The sequence below is a fragment of the Peromyscus leucopus genome, chromosome 6 (genome assembly GCF_004664715.2).
Source record: "Peromyscus leucopus breed LL Stock chromosome 6, UCI_PerLeu_2.1, whole genome shotgun sequence".
Taxonomy (NCBI): Eukaryota; Metazoa; Chordata; class Mammalia; order Rodentia; family Cricetidae; genus Peromyscus; species Peromyscus leucopus.
The window spans coordinates 68,562,109-68,582,134 of NC_051068.1; the positions used below are offsets into that span (position 1 = coordinate 68,562,109).

The 20,026-nt window shown below is 48.8% G+C and overlaps 1 protein-coding gene across 2 annotated transcripts; it reads left to right on the top strand.

Annotated features, from left to right (window-relative positions):
* Nucleotides 1–16: 16 nt before the first annotated feature.
* On the top strand, nt 17–1,481 carry S100a6 (S100 calcium binding protein A6). Of its 2 annotated transcripts, none has more exons than XM_028890794.2 (3): nt 17–122; nt 802–963; nt 1,257–1,481. In XM_028890794.2, the coding sequence occupies exons 1-3, from the start codon at nt 39–41 to the stop codon at nt 1,386–1,388; spliced, it is 378 nt and encodes a 125-aa protein (XP_028746627.1). In that variant the 5' UTR covers nt 17–38; the 3' UTR covers nt 1,389–1,481. The 2 variants fall into 2 exon arrangements, with proteins under 2 accessions (XP_028746627.1, XP_028746628.1); XM_028890795.2 differs by having other exon boundaries at nt 29–117.
* The last annotated feature ends 18,545 nt before the right edge of the window (nt 1,482–20,026 follow it).

Genomic DNA, 20,026 nt, shown 5'->3' on the forward strand with positions numbered 1-20,026 from the left:
GCTGGGGCGGGCCGGCACTCCTTGGGCGGGCCTCCCGGATGCTGGCAGCTATAAGACCTGCCGGACTGCGACACAGTCCATCCCCTCGACCACTGCTTTGGCTCATTGCTGTCTACGGTGCGGTGAGCTCTTGCTGGGGCAGCCCTAGGTCCCTCTACCATCAGCCCGCTCCTGAGCTGAGGGGGTGGGGTCAAGCCCCTATGGGCTCCGCGGAGCTCTTGCTGGGGCAGCCCTAGGTTCCTCTAGGGTCAACCTGCTCCTGGGCTGGGGGCGGGTGTGTGTGTGTGTGTGTGTGTGTGTGTGTGTGTGTGTGTGTGTGTGTGTGTGTGTGTGTGTGTGAAGCCCCTACGGGCTCCGCGGGTGGTCTGCAATGGGATCTAAGTCTGCCGAGTCCGGAGGAGTCAGGGAGAGTCAGGATTAGCTGGGTTATGCCAGGCAAACCCCGAGGCTAAAACATCCCTTTGGGGCGGCTCCCTGAGTCTGCTCTTCTGGGGTGCGGGAGGGTTTGCCCTGGGTGTGTGTCATTGCCGTCGCAGTGTGTGGCCCTGTCAGGAGATGCCCAGGGGCAGCCTCCATCCCTTCCTCTGCTCAGTCATAATCCAGCTCTCCTGGAAGCCCTGGAGGACAGTGTTCAGACACCCCAAAGTTGGTTCCATCCTTACACCCCTGGCCCCAGTTGCCCTGGGCTGCCACCTGTGTTGGCTTGAGGCTAGCTGGTTCAGATATGTAGTCACCCGGCTTAGGGGATGATGGGAAAAGTCTTTGCTACCAGCAGCACTGATTAGCCCCTCCGTCCAACAGCTTCTTCTAGCCCAGTGGTCAGTTATGGCATGCCCCCTGGATCAGGCCATCGGCCTTCTCGTAGTCATCTTCCACAAGTACTCTGGCAAGGAGGGTGACAAGCACACCTTGAGCAAGAAGGAGCTGAAGGAGCTGATCCAGAAGGAGCTCACCATCGGCTCTGTGAGTAGCCCCTGCCCGGTTCCCCCCTCCCACCTCTATCCATCCTAGTGGACACAGTTCCTGATCTTACTTCCCTTGGAGAGAAGCCTACATGCCCCCAGCCCGCTGTCCTATCCCCTGAGGGAGGAGCAGGGACTGAGGAGAATTAAACAAAGGTAAACGTAAGCCAAAGGCCCATCCTTGGTGACCATGAGCAGAGAGACACTTGCATGAGCAAGGGCTTCCAGGGAAGGCATAAGGAATCTGGGGTGCTGGCCACCACTGAGTGTGGACTTCTCTTTCTCATGTATTAGAAGCTGCAGGATGCTGAGATTGCAAAGCTGATGGACGATCTGGACCGCAACAAGGATCAGGAAGTAAACTTCCAGGAGTATGTTGCCTTCCTGGGGGCCTTGGCTTTGCTCTACAACGAAGCTCTCAAGTAAAATGGGAAGGGAGAGATGCCCTCTGGATGCCTATCTCAGTCAAATCCAGTGGTGGGTAATTGTACAATAAATATTTTGTTTTTGTTACGTCTACTCCTGTGTTCTGGCTCCCCACTGGTTTCCAGTTGCTTCCTGGTTTGCTGCTGAACTCACCATTGGGCCGTCTTAGTTATAGTTAATCTTGGTCTGCTAGCTCACCAGGAGTCTTTAGGCTAGGCAAAGTCACCTTAAACACAGGCTTGAGTGATCTCCAGGAGAGAGGGTCTGCGGTGTGACCGTTAGAAGCAGGGCAACAAGACTCCAGTCATCTCCTGGAAGACATGCTTTGGTCTGGGTGTGGTAAGAGGAGAAGTACAAGAGGGGAAGTACTAGATGGGCCCTGACATTGGGCCATCCACCTTTTCACTGTGTGTTTGTGTGTTGTATGAGGGAGGGGTGGGGAAGGGCACATCTGGGGTGCCTGAGGTGACCAAAGACCCAGGATGACAGAGTTCTCTGCAGCTGCCTGTGTTCCAGTTGGAGGTGGGGCACACTTCAGGAGTCTGCCCCTACTTTCACATGTAGGGTCCTTTTTGTTAGGGTGGTGACCCTAACAAAAAACAGCTCCATGAACCTGTGATCCATGAGGTGCCCACAAACAAGGCAGAGTTGGGGTTCTTAGGCACGCCAAATGCAGTCTCAGGCCTTTCTGTCAATATTGACCCAGCCTGTCCCTGCAGAATGACTCATGGGGCTACTCCCCTGGAAGCCAGTTGAGTCCGCAGTTCCCATCAGAGTAGATAGCCAATTGAGTTACTGTCTACTGTGTACATTAAGGCTTAAATCATCGGGGTAGGGAAAGCTGTGATTTGTCTGGGTGTCATGGAGATAGCGTTTGCTGATAATCCTCCTCAGAATGCCTAATCCAAGTTGGGCAACATCCTGGCCAAAACCTGAGGGGAAAAGATCTTGACTTCACGTGGAGACCATAGCCGTTTTCTCTTCTTATCTCCCCCACCTTCTCCAGTCAACCACATGGCATTAAGTGGACTTTTCTTGCATCGGGTGAGGGGTTAGTAAACAGCAGCAGTGGCTTCCTTCTCTAGTTGCCTTCTGGTCTCACCGCACTGTTGGGCAGCGAGAGGGTCCCCGGGCCGAGCTCCCCCTACGCGGCTCAGCGTTGGTTCTAGTCGGTGACTCTGGAAAAGTACGCCTAATGTCATCGCCCACACCCAGTTGTTGACTCTTTGGGGTACGGAGTGATCGCCCTCTTGTGGACAGAGTACAGGTTGCCGATAGGGAAGCGGGGGGTGGGGAGGTGGGGCTTGGAAGGTGGGGACCCGGGAAAGGGGAAAAGAAGCTTGGTAGGGTGTGGGGCGTTTACCCACCACCCCCACAGTTCCCCAGAGTTTTCTTGAGTGCAGTCAGCAGGAAATATTAGATAGAAGGATTTATAGCGGAGCATCTTGCGGAGATAAACAGATAGAAAATAAAGGATAGCCTCGAGAGGGCCTGGAACCTATTCCAACCGGCCCCGACTGTCTCTGGCCCAGGGTTTTTATAGATACGCCAAGGGGTGGAGCAAAAGACCTCCTCCCCCAGCACAGCCAAGTGCAGACCATTTCAGACACCTGCACTCAGGCCCGTGGTCCTGATCATCCTCTATTCGGACCTGCTGGGTAAAGCCAGGAGGAGCCCAAGAACGGGCTCCCACAGTAGGGAGCGGGAGGAAAGTCTAATTTGGTTTTCTGAGCCTTTGAGGATAGGGCAAGGGCAATGAGGCAGGTGATGGGAGCCAAAGCTTAGGAAGTCTGGGCTATTCGAGGAGAGGCAGAATTAACTATTCATGGAGTGTCATGGTGGGGGCATCGTTTAGTTCCCGGCAATCAGTTTCTTCCGAGGCACATTTGTTACAAACAAGTCAAGAAAGAAGGTTTCTGTAAAGACAAGGGGAATCCGAGCCCTGTCCCCCAGATCCCGTTCCAAGTTTAGAAGACCGAGGCTCTTGGAGGGTAAGGGTGAGCTGTTTCGGGGTGCAGAGTCTGGTGGTGGAAGGAGATGCTTGGCTCCTCAGGAGGCCGGCAGGCTCTGCTGGTGTGTGGGGCTAGAGAGGAGCAGAAGAAGCGGAGTCCATCTGCTAAATAAACCTTCTCCTCCTTGGGTGTGGTGGCGCACATGTTTAATGCCAGTGCTCAGGAGGCAGAGATAGAGGGATCGCTATTGAGTTCGGGGCTAGCCTGGTTTACATAGCGAATTGCAAGCCAGTCAGGGCTGCATAGTGAGACCCAGTCTTAAAAGAAAGAAAGAAAGAAAGAAAGAAAGAAAGAAAGAAAGAAAGAAAGAAAGAAAGAAAGAAAGAAAGAAAAAGAAAAGGAAAAAGAAAAAAGCAAGCAAAACAAAGCAAAATAAAACAAGTAGCAAAACTTTGGTCTGCGTTGGGGATACAGTTTAAACTTGAAAAGTGAAGCGGTGTTTATGCTGGAAATTTTGGTGGGTGCAGCAGGCAGGGGGTAGAATTGGATGTGGTCAGGTGCAGACTGACTACTTGCATTCATCCAGAAGATTTCAAGTTGGCTCTTGAGCACGGTCTAGGTTCCGAGGAGAGGGCTGGAGCAGGGGATTTCGCAGCAGATCCCTTCCGTGCAGACTATACCCCTGCAGGCTGGGCAGAGGGAGTGGCCCCGCCCCTCTTCCTGAAGCCGAGGCTCTGTTCTTCCCTTCCCCTGCATACTGGCAGCAATCCCATAATCTAGTCACCCTTACACCCATGGAGCCGGAACAGCAGCATCATGCTACCATAAACTGGGCGGTCCCCAGGTTGGGGCTTGGGATGAGACTGACCCAGGATGCATTATTTGTCCTCTGCCAAGCACGTCTGAAACCGTCAAGAAAGCAGCGCCACTTCCCACAGTGTGGGTGTCTTACAGTACTTGCACATGTCCAAGGTGTCGCTATACCTACTGTGGCCTCATCTCCAGAAGAATTATGTGCAGTGCGTGTTACTAACCCTATTCGAATAAAAGGACAGAGTTGCAGGACCTCCACCAAGTGCGGCAGTAGGAGTTCTGGGAGGGATTGAGCTCTCCTGACCCCAGGCCAGTTCGTCAGCTGCTGTTTCCAGATGTAACTTCACTATTTCTTCTTCATCTGTTTCTGTTAAATGTTTTAATTAAATATTGAGAATATACAGTCTATAGACTACACCTAGAATATAAAAATTACAACACAAAACCCCCAGTTTAAGAAACAAACATTTGGCTGAGATGGCTCAGTGGGTAAAGGCATTTGCTGTCAGGCCTGCTGACTTGCATTTAATTCCTAGGATCCACATGGTGGAAGGAGAGACCTGACTCCTATAAGTTGCCTCTGTCTTCCACATACATGCAGATGTACACACAAATAAATAAATACAATATAATTAAAAAAAGAGAGAGAGAGACAGGCTTGGAGAGATAGCTCAGCAGAGGACTGGAACTGGGTTCCTAGCACCCATATGGGGCAGCTCACAACAGCCTGAACTCCGGATCCAAGGGATCTGATGTCCTCTTCTGGCCATGTGCACTCAGTTGCACATCCCTCCCTCCAATACATATACACATCTAATTAAAAAAATAAACTTGAATTTTTAAAAGAGAGAAACACCGAAGCAGATAGAGAGTTTGGTTGATTTGCTAGAGTGACTCAAGGAGCCAGAGAGAGTCATTTGTGCACTGGTTCACTGGGGATACCATAAAGGAAGCAGAACAGCCGGATGCAAAAGTTGCAGAAGGTCAGGCATGTGAGGAGGGGCAAAGCATGCTTCCATGTCCTACTTCGGTGATATCTGGAGTCTCGGGTCATGTTGTTCTTTCGGGTGCTCCACACACAAGGAACCTCTAATAGATCCAGCTATTCGAACCCTCTTATTTGTTTTATTTTATTCAGTCTCATGTAGTCCCAGAAGCCTGGGCCTTGCTACGTAGTTGAGGCTGACTCTGCGTTGAATTCCCAATTCTCTTCCCTCTCTCTTCCAAGTGCTGGGATTACAGGTGCATGTCACTATACCTGGCTTGAGCCTGATCCTTTTAGGTTATGTATGGAAGCTTCATTAGGAAGCATGATTGATTACATCCCTAGCCACTGACCGAGTTTGCCTTCAGTCCGGAGGGTGGCAGGGGGATGAAAGTGTCGATCATCTAACATCTGAGTCTAGTTAGGGTTACTATTACTATGATGAAATACCATGACCAAAGCAAGTTGGGGAAGAAAAGGTTCATTTGACTCTATACTTCCACATAGTAATCTGTTATTGAAGGAAGCCAGGGCAGGAACGCAAACAGGGCAGGGACTTGGAGGCAGGAGCTGATGCAGAGGCCATGGAGGGGTGCTGCTTACTGGCTTGCTCATCATGGATTACACAGCCTGCTTTCTTATAGCACCCAGAACCACCAGTCCAGGGACAGCACTGCCCACAATAGTCTGGGCCCTCCCACATCAATCACTGATTAAGGCTTGCCTATAGCTCAATCTTGTATTTTTTTGTTGTTGAGACAAGGTTTCTCTGTGTAACCACCCTGGTCATCCTGGAATTGACTCTGTAGACCAGGTTGGCTTCGAACTCACAGAGATCTGCCTGCCTCTGCCTCCTGAGTGCTGGGATTAAAGACGTGCGCCACCACTGCCCGGCTATAGCTCAATCTTAATGGGGGTTATTTTCTCAAATGAGGTTTCCTTCTCTCAGATGACTCTAGCTTGTGTCAAGTTGACATAAAATTAGCCTGCACACATACAAAACACTTCCTTATCACTCTGTGGATTCCAAGGCTTCTAGAGGCTGTGTGTCTGGAACAAGAGGAAGACCATACATATATTTCACAATGCCACAGCATGTCTTTTTCTGACTTTCTTTATTTTTTACCAATGCCAATACAATGCATCCTGGTATATCTTACAATAATGTTTGAAATCTACTAGAGCAAATTTCCCACTTATTGTTCATTTGCAGGATATTTTATCTATTACTGGCTTCTTCTTTAAGATATACACTCTAGGGGGCTGGAGAGATGGTTAAGAGCACTTGCTGTTCTTACAGTGGACCTGGGTTGTGTTCCCACTACTAACACAGCAGCTCACAAAGGCCTGCAACTCCAGTTCCAGGAGGAGCTGACACCAGCTTCTGGCCTCAGTGGGCTCTGCACGCAGGTGGTGCACTTACACACATCTAAGCAAAACACCAATACACATAATATAAAAATCAATAGGCCAGGTATTGTACAATAAGTACAGGCCTTTAATCTGGCACTCAGGAGGTAGAGGAAGGCAAATCTCTATGATTAGTTTTAGGCTAGCTGAGGCTAGGTAGGGAGATCTTGACTCAAACAAAACAAAACCTAAACAAATATCCTCCCTAAGTAAACAAATATGAAAATATATATATATATATACTTCAGTGTGAGATGATCAAATTCCACAATACAATGCTTTATAATTTTGGTTGGTATTGCATTGATTCTATAGAGCAAATTTTGGAGAATATTGACTCTTCAAACCCATGAACATGATTTATACCCTTTTTGTTTGTTTGTTTTTTGAGAGAGTGTTTCTCTGTGTAGACCTGGCTATCCAGAAACTAGTTCTGTAGATCATGCTGGCCTCAAACTCAGAGATCTATCTGCCCCGGCCTTCCAAGTACTAGGATTAAAGGTGTGTGCCACCATGCCTGGCTTATCTCTTCATTTTTAAAGGATATTTTCATTATCTTTGGATGACATGTTGTCATATCTAATTATAAGAACTTGTACTAGCTTTCTGCTACTGTAGCAAAAGACGTGAGACAATCAACTTAAGAAGAAAGGTTTATTTTAGTTCCTAGTTTCAAAGACTTAAATCCATGGGAGGTTGGCCCTGTTGCTTTGGGGCCTGTGGCAAGGCAGTGCACTGTAGAGGGAGCATGTGGTGAGACCATCTGCTTCACGGCCTAGATGTGAGAGAGAAGAGGGAGGGGCTGGGCCCTCAATATCCTCTTCAACAATCTCTCTCCACTGACGAGAAGACCTCTCACTGGTTTCTACATTTCCTTTGTGTGTTGTGTGATAGGCAAGCATCCCACCACTGAGCCGGACCCCTAAAGGGCGAATCTTGTGGTTTAAAACGTTTGTTGATTTATTTGGCCCCACCACGACTGTCCCCGTGCACAGCCTGCACTAGTTCCCTAGAAGAATCCCAAGGTCAAAGGACACTGGCGTCAGTACCACTGCTAGTGTTCTGTGGCCCCAGGAGCCAAGCCCCGCCACGCTAGTCTCCAGCCAAGACCCCACCCTCTTGGCCTGTGTCCAGCAAAGCCTCTATGTGCACCTTAGATGTGTGTCTGCCCTCCTCCTGCCTCCCACCCCTTCCCCCCCCTCCCCTGCAGTCCACCCAGGTTATGTCGTGTCCCACCAGCAGCTGGCAGAACTTGCCTCAGCCTATCTTCCTCAGGCTCCGGATGTCCTTGCTGTCGTAGCCTTTGGAAAGCCCTCTCAAGCTATTCCTCACCCTCAGCCTGGAAATGGGGCTTTCAGACTCCATTAGCACCTATGAGTGTCAAAGCTTTTTAAAAGGAAGCTGCTGCGCGTAGAGATGTCAGAGACACCAGGAAAGGCAGGCTGGTCTCATCGACTGCTAAATGGAAGTGAGAACTGTTATTACTATTTGGGAAAGTAATACAGCAAGAGCTACTTAAATTAAATATACATGTAGCCCGGCACCCAGCAGCTTTACTCCTGGGATCCATGTCGTCGAAATAAAAGCATCATTCCTTAAAGATGTAAATGTAAAAACACTTCAGTGAAACTATTAATTGCTTTCGGTGGAAAACAAAAAAAAAAAAAAAAAAAAACGAAGCAGGAAAGGCCTCTGTAACAAGGGAGTTAGCAGATGGCTAGATGAATTGTGACGCTTCTCCAAACAATATATACACTAGCCTTAAAAGGTATCTGGAGTCCGGTATAGCGGCACAAGTTTGTAGCACTCAAGAGGTGGAGGTAGGAGGACTCCTACAATTGTGAGGTCATTCTGGATTATACTGTGAGTTAGAGGTCAGTGTAATATATATCTAAAACCAACCCCCATCTCAGAAGCCAGGTCGTCCCACCCTCATCGGCAGAGCTGGGGGAGGGGACAGAGCTGGGAGAGGGGGCGGGGAAGAACCCAGCTGTGGAGCTCTTCGTGAAGGTGCCGTAGGTGAACTGGGAGCAAGGAGGATCCTGGGAGGCACTGGGCATCCCAGGGATATGTCCAAGGAGTTCCCCTAGTGCCCACACCCTAGCAGTGGTCTTTCAGAGTATGGGGAGGACAACTCATTTCTGTGTCCAGGAGGAGGAGGAGTGGGGAGGCTGTGGACTCCTGTTTGCATCCTTCTTCCAGAGGAGGACGAAGACCACCAATCAGTAGGACCCTCTCCTGCCGGAAGGCTCACTTAAAACCTTCAGATGGGGAGGGTCTCACATGATGCTTCCTCTCAGGGATACCTCTCCTCCCTCTTCAAACCTAAAGCTCTGCATGCCCACATCATCCCTATCTCTCTCCTTACAGAAGCCTATCCCAGCTGCAGTCCCTGGTGTGTCAGAATGAAGGTCCTGGAGCTTTCCCAGGATGCTTTGCCTAGACCCAGCATGGAGGATGATCAGCATGTTGATTTCCGTTCTTCCTTTCTGTATGGAGGCTGTTACTGATTTCCTCACGAACTATCTAGATGAAGGGCCACTATGACTTCCGCCTGCTCCTTGAACTTTCCCCTCTGGGTTATTTCCTCCAGAGAAAAGACTTAGTAAGCCAAGACTTCACAATCCACTATTATAACTTCTTTTTCTGTCACATGTTTATTTATTTTGTGTGTGTGTGTGTGTGTGTGTATGAGTGTGTATGAGTGTGTATATGTGTGTGAGAGACACACATACACAGATACACAGACACAAAGACACAGGCACACACACACACAAAGAGAGAGAGAAAGAAAGAGATGACTATAAGTTTGATTATTATAGATGACTATTAATCTGTATTTCTTAATTATACATTACAATTTTAAATGAGTTGCATAAACATAATACCTTAAACAAGAATGTATATATATACAGTATAACAAAATTAACTTTAATTTTTGCATTAATAAGGTAAAATCCAAAGCAATGTAAAACATTTCAAACAAATTGTTGCTCTTTAATAGTAGATTCAGTAAGTTATGCTTTCATCCTATCATATCTACCTCTCCAGCTCCAAATCAGAAATCTTTAATAAGCTTGGCATTCTATAACCTTTACCATGTTTTTTTTTTAAATTTGTGGTGTTTATTTATTTAATTTATGTATATGAGTGCTCTATCTGCATGTACAGCTTTATGCCAGAAGAGGGCATCAGATACTACAATAAATGGTTGTGAGCGACCATGTGATTGCTGGGAATTGAACTCACGACCTCTGGAAGAGCAGCCAGTGCTCTTAACCACTGAGCCTTCTCTCCAGCACCACCTTTACCATGATTTGATTTCAGGTCATTTTAATCCCTTTAGCAACTTGGTGCCCATTGGTAGTCCTTCCCTCTGGCCTCTGGCACCCACTGACATATTTTTCTGTCTCTATGCATGTGTCTATTCTGGGTTTTGCATATAAATGAAACCACTCAGTAGTCTTTCCGACTGCTTCACTTGTTTTCAGTTGTCTCTGCTGCAGCACACATCAGTATTTAGTGCTTTTTTATGAATAGCACCCCATTCATTTTGTGTACATACCACAATGTGTTGATATGTACAACAGCTAATGAACATCTGTGTTATTTTTACATTTAAAAAATTACAAATCGGGGCTGGAGAGATGGCTCAGCAGTTAAGAGCACTGGCTGTTCTTCCAGGGGTCCTGAGTTCAATTCCCAGCAACCACATGGTGGCTCACAACCATCCGTAATGAGATCTGGTGCCCTCTTCTGGCCTGCAAGCATGCATGTAGGCAGAACACTGTATACATAATAAATAAATAAATCTTAAAAAAAAGAAGAAAAAAATTACAAATCATGCTGTTCTAAACATGAGTGTTCACATAGGTTTTGTGCAGATACATTTTCAGTTCATGCATTCAGGGACATATGCAGGCATGGATGAGCTCCTTCTTGTACACAGGAAGCAAATTATCTGGCTTTTCACGTCACTCACCCTCATTTGGGAAGTAGCAACATGGGCGTTATTGTGGCCCTTGGTTTCCTGTGAGCTTCTTAGCAGGGCTACCCTCACTAATGCTGCACAGTTCTGACTCTACTGTTGGGGCATTTGACTCGGTCTGCAAATACACTTCCAATGCCCGTATCATCTTCAGAGCAGACGAGGGAAGACCTATTTCTCTATGACGTGGGAGAGTCCAGCTGTCTGATCTGTGGGTAGGGCTGAGGAGCACAGCTCACCAGGCACGGGATTCTCGGGTCATGCCGCCACAACATGGTAGTGTTTGGTTGGTTCACGTACCTGTGCCATCTTCTCCTGGCACAGTGGTCCTTGCCAGGCTTGGCAGAAGTGTTATGTGGGTGCTCCAACCCCATGTCCAGAGCTTTCTGAAGCAGGGAGGGCAAAGGAGCCTCCCAGGTTTTGCAGTCACAGTAGCTGCAAAAAGAAAGAAAAAACCCCCAAGAAACAAAAAGCACCTGCTGAGTGAAATCCCCTAGTGAACCCAGCAGCTGAGAAGCAGGAGGCAGGCTGCCAAGGTCACCATAGCAACCAGAAACAGAGCCTTTCATACAGTTTCCCTGCCTCTTCAGAGACAAAGACCTGTGGACCTCTTTGTGAACTTTTGGCAATGCTTGCTCAGGTTGCTTCCCCTCCCTTCCCAGGTTTGACAGATTTTCTCTGATTGGTGCAATTTTTTCCACCTTATTTGCATACCCATAAGCAGCTAGCTAGGCCCAGCTGGCACCCTGGCAAGTCTATGAATCCTAGCATTCCAGAGGGCAGAGTGAGAGGTTCTGCAGGAGCCCACCAAGGAGGAAGAGAAGGGAGACTTCAAAGCCTGACTCCTGGCCCTGGCCGGCCGCCTGACTCCAGATGTTCCTGCTTTCTTCAGAGATACTTCCTGAAGACTTCTGGCTCCTGGCTGGCTTGCTCACTGGAGCAGGAAGAGCGCCTCCCAGAATCACCAGGGTCAGAGAGGGGTCCTTGGGTCCAAGGAAGCCCTGGGCAGGAAGCTTGCTGGATTCCAGGATCTGATGAGCAGGTGCAGGTGAGGGACTTGAACTTGTCTCAGCCTCCAAGACTCTTCTCACTTGGTGGTCTACGGAGGAGAATTTCCCTCTACAGCAGCTTTTACTCTCTGAGACTCGACTTCTGAGCTTGGCAGCTCCAAACTTCCGGACCCACTTTGGAGACTTGCGATTCCAGCGTTGGAGACCCATTGATCCAGAGACCTTCAACTCCAGCCTTCTTTGAGGCCTGCTGGAGACAGAAGGCTTGTTTCTGTTATGCTGGTCGCTGCCCTGCAGGCTTGCCCTGCAAGACGCCAGTGTTGGCACCGGAAGCCTTTGAGGTTTAACAGTTTCCAGAGTTCTGACACTTCTCAGAGCTAGCACTCCAGCGCTACCGAGGGTTTAAACCTCTCCCATTTAAATCCTGCCTGGACACCTGTTTCAATTTCTATCCCATTGAAAGGGAACCAACACTAAAGTACTCCCCGGTTTGTGCTCTTCACTGTCTGCCCACTCCATTTTTGGAGGAAGGAGGGACAAGAACCTGGTTGGAGGCAGACAGCAGTCTCCACCGACTGCTTCAGAAGGGCTGTGGTAAAGCGCAGTGGCTAGAGCTTAAGTTTTAGAGTGGGCAGAATCAAGTTCAAACCTCATTGTGAGCCTGGTGTGGTGCTCATGCCTGCAACCCAGCACTCAAAAGTCAGGGTAGGAGAATTGGCAGGGGTTCCAGGGCAGGATGGCCTACACAGTGAGCTCCAGGCAAAACAGGGCTGCAGTGAGATCATCTCAACCAAACCAGAAAACACAAAACAAAAGAAAGCATTTGCAGACCAAGCAAAACAAAACAAAACAACTCCAGAGCCCTCCCTTTGCCTTAGCTATGGGCATAGCTGCGTGGAGGATGAAAAAATCCTCAAGCCTCGGTTTGGTCATCTTTAAATCGAGATACACATAGCTTCCTGTTAGCGATGTTTTGAGAATGAAAGGAAAGAATGCATTTATAGTCCTTAGCATTGCAATATAGTTAACGATGATAACTATTATTAGCATAGTAAACAGATTACTAGTTAGTATAATAGTAAATACTTATTAGGTAGTAGTTAGAGTGGGTTGAAAGACAATAGCAGTATCATTCCCACAATTAGATCTCTCAAAGCTCAGGGTGGGGGTGGGGGTGGGCATAGGCAGCTGGGCATGTAATGGCCATTGCTTCTATGGAGGAGAAAGCCACATGCTGGTGGCTGGCAGAGGAGCTACCAGCGTTCTGGTGAGCATCAGGCTGAAGTGACCAAGCTTGGGCCTGAGACCAGAAGTAGTGAGCCAAAGTGTTAAAAGTGATTGAAGTGGAAGTAGGGGGCAGGGTGAGAGAAGTCATTTTCCTTATAAGGGACACTCAAATCCCTTGTTTTAAACCTTGTTAGCCCAACACCAGCACCAGAAAGCTGAGGGATGGAATAGAAGAGGAATAAGCACTGTACCTGCACTAATAGATGTTATCCCCAGAAGAACGTCATTCAGAAGAGTTGGTCACAGGGCCCACAGAGAGGGAGATGACCATTCAGTCTGTCACCAGCTGCCGTTATCTTTTTGCTATAAACAATAAGAACAATAGCTGGGTGTTGGTGGTGCAGGCCTTTAATCCCAGGTGGATCTCTGTGAGTTCAAGGCTAGCCTGGGCTACAGAGCGAGATCCAGGACAGGCATCAAAACTGCACATGAGAAACCCTGTCTCAAAAAAAACCAAACCAAACCAAACCAAACCAAACCAAACCAAACCAAACCAAACCAAACCCCCAAAACCTCAATAAGACCAAAAATCAACAAAAGAGCAAAGCCAGTTGGGGGGCAGAGTGAGGCGTGCGTGCGTGTGTGTGCGCGTGCGCGCGCCCACTCTCTCAGGTCTTGCATAGTGGAGTGCTAGGGGAGGGGGTGGGCTGGCGGAGGCTGTTGAGAAGCTTCCAGGAGGAGATGCATGTGGATGAGGGCATCCAGGAAGAAGGGGTGTGGCCTGTCGGAGGAGAAGGCCGGCATGGACGACATTGTAATACCATCTGCATGGATGAGACTGGTGCAGTGGCAACAGTCCTAGACAGTGGATGTGGATTGTGGTGGCTGTCGGCCGTCTTCTGAGGATAAGGCAGGGCAGTAACCTTCATAAGAAGTTTGAAAGGACACTATTCTAGATTAAAAAAAACAAAACAAAACAAACAAACAAACAAAAAACAAAAATTCAAGCTTACTACCAACAGGATGGTTTTTATATTGTCTTCAAAGGCTCTTACGTCATCATATGGTGACTTACTGTGTTATGCTCGCGCTGCCCTCGTGCTGGTCGCCGCCTCGCAGCCATGCCAGGAGAGCTGACAAAAGAATCAAGCATGGTATTTTTAGAGCTTTATTGTGTGTGTGTGTGTGTGTGAGAGAGAGAGAGACAGAAGGGGGGAGGGAGAGGGGGGGCGACGGGAGGAAGGAGCCCAAAGGAGAGGGGACAGAGAGCCCACAGAGGGCCCACCCGCTTTTTAAGCTGGGAAGCCAGCGAAGGCTGATGATGTAATTAAGGACCAAATCCTTACACTTACACCCTTGGGCATTTTATATTTTCTACTTGATCTGTGGCATAAATTGCCCGTACCACGTGCTTCACTTATCCTGAGTACAGCGGAAGGGGGTCCTCCCACAACACCAAGAGTCTGGGGGTGCCCATGGCTGTACAGTTGTCCTGGGAGTCTCAGGGAAGCTGTCCTGCTGGTGTGTGTGTCTGGCTGTGCAGGTCAACTGTCACTGGGCAGAGTAGCAAGTTCCCACACAGAGGAACGTGAACAGAGACCAAAGTGTCTAAGACTGAAGGGTCAGCCGGAAGGGCTAGAAGAGCCGAGGTGTGCCCTACCTCCAGGGTATCCCAGCACCCCAAGGGACTGACTGCTGTCTCTTTGATAATTCTCCTGGCCCTGCAAGTTCCAAGTCTTCTGACCCCACCCCCTTTTGGACTCCCTGGTCCTTTTCTGTTTTCTCCTGACAACCCCCAATTCCCTTTATCCTCCACCACAGAAACCCAATGTTAACTGAAGTTTAAATATAAAGCAATGGAAAAACCAGTTGAGCCTGGGAGGCCTCATTCTTAATGACTGTTACATGGGGCAAAAGGTCAGTACTTGTACTTTTATATTTCACACAGTAGCAAAATACGGATGGCTATTTGTATTTTATGGAGAAGTTTCCAGAACCTATTAAGTGACTGGAACAAATTATTTTGAAAAAAATGTAGATACTATAAAACATCACATAAAAAGCAAAAAAGAATCTCCTCCCCTCCCAAGTCTTCAACTAAGCAAGAAGTCCCTTGTGCCTTCTCTTAGCTCAGGTGAGAGATGTTCAGAGTCTGCCCTTTCACTGCAGACACCCTCCCCACCGGAAGACAGCACTCACGTTCGTCATCGAGTCTTCCTAGGAAAGCATAATCACCATTTTAATGTCAGAAACAGTTGTTTGCGGCTACTAAGCAGCGTTTGCTGAAGTCCCTTCCTTCTGGACGCTTCAGACTGTTTCTGCTTGCAGTTTCCTAAATTACCGATGGCTCCCGGAGAATGCATCCACCAGAGCAGCTTCTCCGTACCAGTGACTTTCCAGAGCAGGAGGCATCATCGGATCTCTCACTCCTGTGGCTTGTGCTGAGTCCTGGTATGTCATTTTGTTTTGACAAAGCCATTTCTGCAGCCCAGAGCCATAGTGTTAGTTTAGAAACACACGGCTAATTGTTTGAAACGTGACTGTTGACTGATTTACAAATTTGGTAAGTAAAAACTACTCCAGGGTGGAGCGAGGAGACAGCTCCAGGGGGATCCCCCAAAACCCATTTAAAAAGCTGGTGGTGAGTGCTTATAGTCCCAGAACTGAGGAGGTGACAAGTCTTAGGGATGAAAAAACCCATCTGAAAAAGGGTGGGTTCCCAGTTCCAACAGTTAACATCTACAACACAACGCCCACCCTAAGGTTTAGGGATCATCTCAGAAGAGGGGGTGGGAAGATTGTAAGAGCTGGAGGGACTTGAAGTTTGCTCTGAGATTTGTGGAGACATCAGGTGAGCAGCACCTGATGCAGCAGATCGCTTGTGGTTTTCAGATGCTATTTGATAGTGTGCTTAGCTTTGGGTTCATAGGAACTAGAGGTCTGTCACTCTAGTTTCAGAAGGGCTTATGTGACAATCATAAGGAAGTTAAGTCAGACACAGGGGTGGAAATGAATGGTTATTAAGGGAACTAAAGATAGACCAAGATAGTTCGGCTCTAGATCAGCAACGTTCCAATGCTTAATCACAAAGGTCTAAGCAGCAGTCCATCTTGTGGATCTGTAACATAGGTGTGGCTTCTTTCTGGGAACTTCAGTTCATACTCCCTACTCCAAATGTAGGAGTGAAAGACACCCCCTTTCTACTTTGTGCCCCCATCTGAGCTCAGAGCCTGAGGGCAGGAGTGATGAAGCCCACAGGGTCTGCACAGGTGAGGAGTCTTGTCTTCCTCTTTTCCACCAGACAGGAGGAAGCTGATCAGCCTGAGGTGTCTCATTATCCATCCTTTGGCGCCTCCTCCTGGCCATTCGTTGTGGTCCTGCCAGGAGGTGGTTAGGCTGCTAAGGGGTTGCTGGGGGAGCCCGGCAGCCAGATAGTTTGGCCAACAGCTGTTTGGAGCAGAAGCCAGACCAGTTTGTTTCTCTTCAGGGCTAAGTCACTGGGCTACAGCAGAGCATAGGCTCCCACAGGGAAGAGCTGAGCTAAGGTTTTCTGTGCCAGCGTAGCGTCCATGTTGCGGTTGAATGTGCTTTGGCTTTCGCAAACCAAACTGATCCTGTAATTCAAACCCTCCATGGGCTTCAGCCACGGGCCAGGTCCTAATGCTAAATTTACACAGCAAGCCCTCTACAGTTGTATCTCTGCCTCTTCCGTTTCGTTTTCTGCAGCTTGTTCTTTTTTCTCTAGGCCAAAGTTTACAGCTGGGCAGAGAGATTCCTGGACACACACATAAACCAAACCAAACCAAACCAAACCAAACCAAACCAAACCACACCCCCAACCCCAAAACAAACACATCCCCTCCCAATTAAAAAAAAAAAAAACAACCAAAAATCTTCCCTGTTGGTTGTCTTGGAGAACCTTGGGTCACGACAGGATGTACGGATGAGGTGCCATTTGCCTGATGTTGCAGGCAGAGACATCTGAAGTCCTCTGAGAGATTAACTACTGAAAACAAGCAAAAATGCACCTGGACATAATAAAGCCAGTGCTAACACGATACAGAGAGGACGTGGATGGCGTATTAATGTGAGAACATGTATCTTTTGTGTAGAAAATGGAATATTAAGAATTTTGTTTGCGACTCTGATAGTTAACTCCACCTCTTGCTCCACCTCCACCTCTTGCTCACTGCTCTGGCTCTCTGGTGTGAACCCCATAGGCAAAGTATATTATCAATTATGTTCCCTCATCCATGAAAAAAAAAACCTATAAGCAGTGGTTCAGGGTACCCAGGTGCTGGACCATTGACATTCTGCGTCAGTTAGGGAGATGAAGACACATGGGGCCGTAGACCACTTTCTGGACAACGGTCCTTTCTGTTTTCAAGCTGTCTGTAAGGCCATGAGCTCTGGAATTCACATCTCACACATTTAAGACAAGGAGGTGAGACTTTATTAAAGCCTTTTTAAGATAAAAAAATAAAATAAAAAGAATTTTGTTTGCTAACAGATATTTTAGGAGAGAATGATCACAGCTAAGCTAGAGACAAGGCATCCGCTAACCTCACTCCATAGAACCCAGCCTCCAGTCCGCTGCTGCTGGTAAAGGAGCCTGGCTCATGCCACCTTAGCGACTGCTCTCTTCTGATCCTGCATCCTTCAAGTCTGCAACTTTCCCATCATGTTTCAACCCTCCCAACGTCTATACCCAGCTGCATGTTGTCTACTCAGTGACATCTCAGGTCCTGGACTCTGCCCGGGCTTTCCCACAGCCCTGATACATTCCTCTGCTACAGTCCTATGACGCTGGTTTGCATGACTGCCCCTTCCTCCCTTCCCCTTTCTTCCGTATCTCTCCCTTGAGTCTGAACTTCTCACAGGGCCACAGCACCTCCTCTTTATTGGACCTAAGTCCTGCCATATAGTGGGTGCTTAGTAAATCTTTGCTCACACAGTGGAGGGATGTGGGTAAAGGATTCAGGGAGGGAGCCTGTGGAAGGTGTTTTTAGGTAGGAATCTGATCCGTGAACAGCTTGGAGGATGAGCCAGAAAGATGAAGCATGTGAGATGAGGCCACATGGGTGTGTCCCCGAGACTTCAGTCACGGGGCAGGGGTGTCCGTGAGTCATCTTCTCAGGGATACCTGGAGGGCTCAGTCCTGAATGCTGCATTCATTGCTGTGTTCCCGTCTGAGACGGGCACAGCAGGTGTCTGAGTCACGACCACGGACTCGCTGAAGTGCAAACGCAGATGAAACCTTGTTCACTTCAAACACACTTTCGGCCACTATTCTTCACCCTGGATGAATCATGGCTGGCCCCATAGCCTTTTCGGGGTCTCTGAGGTCATGGCTTCCAGGTGGTGGAAAGTCTGTCTGAAGACCTCCGTTCCAGTTCCAGTCGAAGGGCTTAGAAGCTGGGCCTGCCCTGCAACGGGGAGGGGGCACGTGGGAAGCCTTTTCCTCTTCCAGCCACCTGTCCCCATCACTGTGTCTGCTTGCTCTTCTCAGTAGGGGGAATAGAGACACAAGGAATCCAGGCTTTCCGACGTCACCCTTATACTCCTCAAGGTGGGTGGACTCCTGTGGGCTTATCTAGTTCTCTTTATCCTCTCTAATGGAGAGGATACCTCTGATCACCGTGACCATCCCCACCAGGATCCAGCTGACGTCGTCTCACACGGACTCTGTTGGGGTTAAGTTGTCCTATAGTAGGCCCTATTTTTCAGGGTTCCCTGTCTGACCATGGGGCTTCAACAATTGCCCCTGACATCAGGTGGCGGCATACTTGACTGATGCAGCCATTTGTCACTGGCTGTGGGCAGGCAGCCTCCCATCTTCAGAGTGTTTTACACACTGGTCAGGAACTAGTTTCTGTATTTTCCATTACACAACCCGGCTCAAATCAATTGAGAGGTTCTCTTAGTGAGCCCCTCACTTGTTCTGCAGAGATAGTACCTGCCCTCCTCCTCTATGGGGGTGAGGTAGGAACAAATGGCACCCCGAAAGACCCCAGCTCTCTCTCTCTCTGAATAGTCCCAGACTGTCTTTTTCTTGAGGTGAGGATTTATTGTTTGCTAATTCCCACAGAGGACCAAGAGCCTCTCTAGAAAGCTTAGAAATGCATCCCCTTTACCTTTTGCTTTGGGGCCACTGTGATAGAAGCCGTGCAAAAATTTAGCTTCCTGTGGCATTGGGGTCTGGAGAATGAGTGAATGGATGGAATTACAATTGGGAGGTCTCAGGGTCGTTTTCTCCAGGAGGCTTCCTTGGGTGAGAAAGGAGGCTAGCAGGAGAAGAGGCTGGATGAGGGTAGTGGAGGGGACTTGGCTCTGCCCCCCCCCACCCCTACCCCGGGGCAGACTTGGAACTTGAACCCTGCTGTCTTGCCAACAGTGTGCTCTTGGTAAACTTACTTGTTTTCTTTGCAAGTTGCTTCATCTCGAACACTCAGACAATCGTAGAAGCTGCCACACAGCACTAGTCCATCTGAAATAATGTCTTCAGGAGACACATTATTACGTCACAGTGTCAGCACTGCTAGAGTGACTGATCCCTGAAGGCCGAGGCTCCTGTGCCAGCAGGTAAGAGAGCGGTTGGGAGGCGAAAGTCCTGGAGTGAGGAATTTGATGCAGAAGAGAAGCTGGTTTCCGGCTCCTGGTGGAGTGGCTATCGGAGAAGAAACCTGAAGCTGAGGACTGTCCAGGCCATGCTAAATATGGGCCTCAGCTCGTCCTCAAGGATGAGTCTCATCCTGCACGCCAGTCTCTCGCCTATGTCTGTGAGGGCCTTCCACTCAGCCTCGGGCCTGGAGAGGGCCCTATCGGCCAGGGTCTTGCTCACTCTGAGGCTGTCTGTTTTTTCCCACCTCATCCTCCCTCAGGGCCAGCTGACACCTCAGGGCCACTGTCATAGGGGCCCAGCCTGGGCTCAGGGGAGCTGATTCATGGCTCTGGGTTCTCTGGCAATAGAGTCCACCACCTCCCTTGCCTGGCTTGGAGGTGGAAATGTTTGTTCATGGAACTAGTGAAGGAGGCCAGCTGCACGGAGCTGGTGAGTCCAACGGGTCTGGGTGGTGGTTACAAAAGGACCCAGTAAGTCCTGAGTGCCCAGAGGAGGGTTCTGAGTCCTGTGAGTCCTTGCTGTCGTACTTGCACTCATTCCCATCTGTCCCACCCCTACCCTTCTGCCTTTCTGATGCTTTGCCCTCATTGCTAGGGCATTGGTCTTTCTCATTTCCATCTACTCCAGGCGG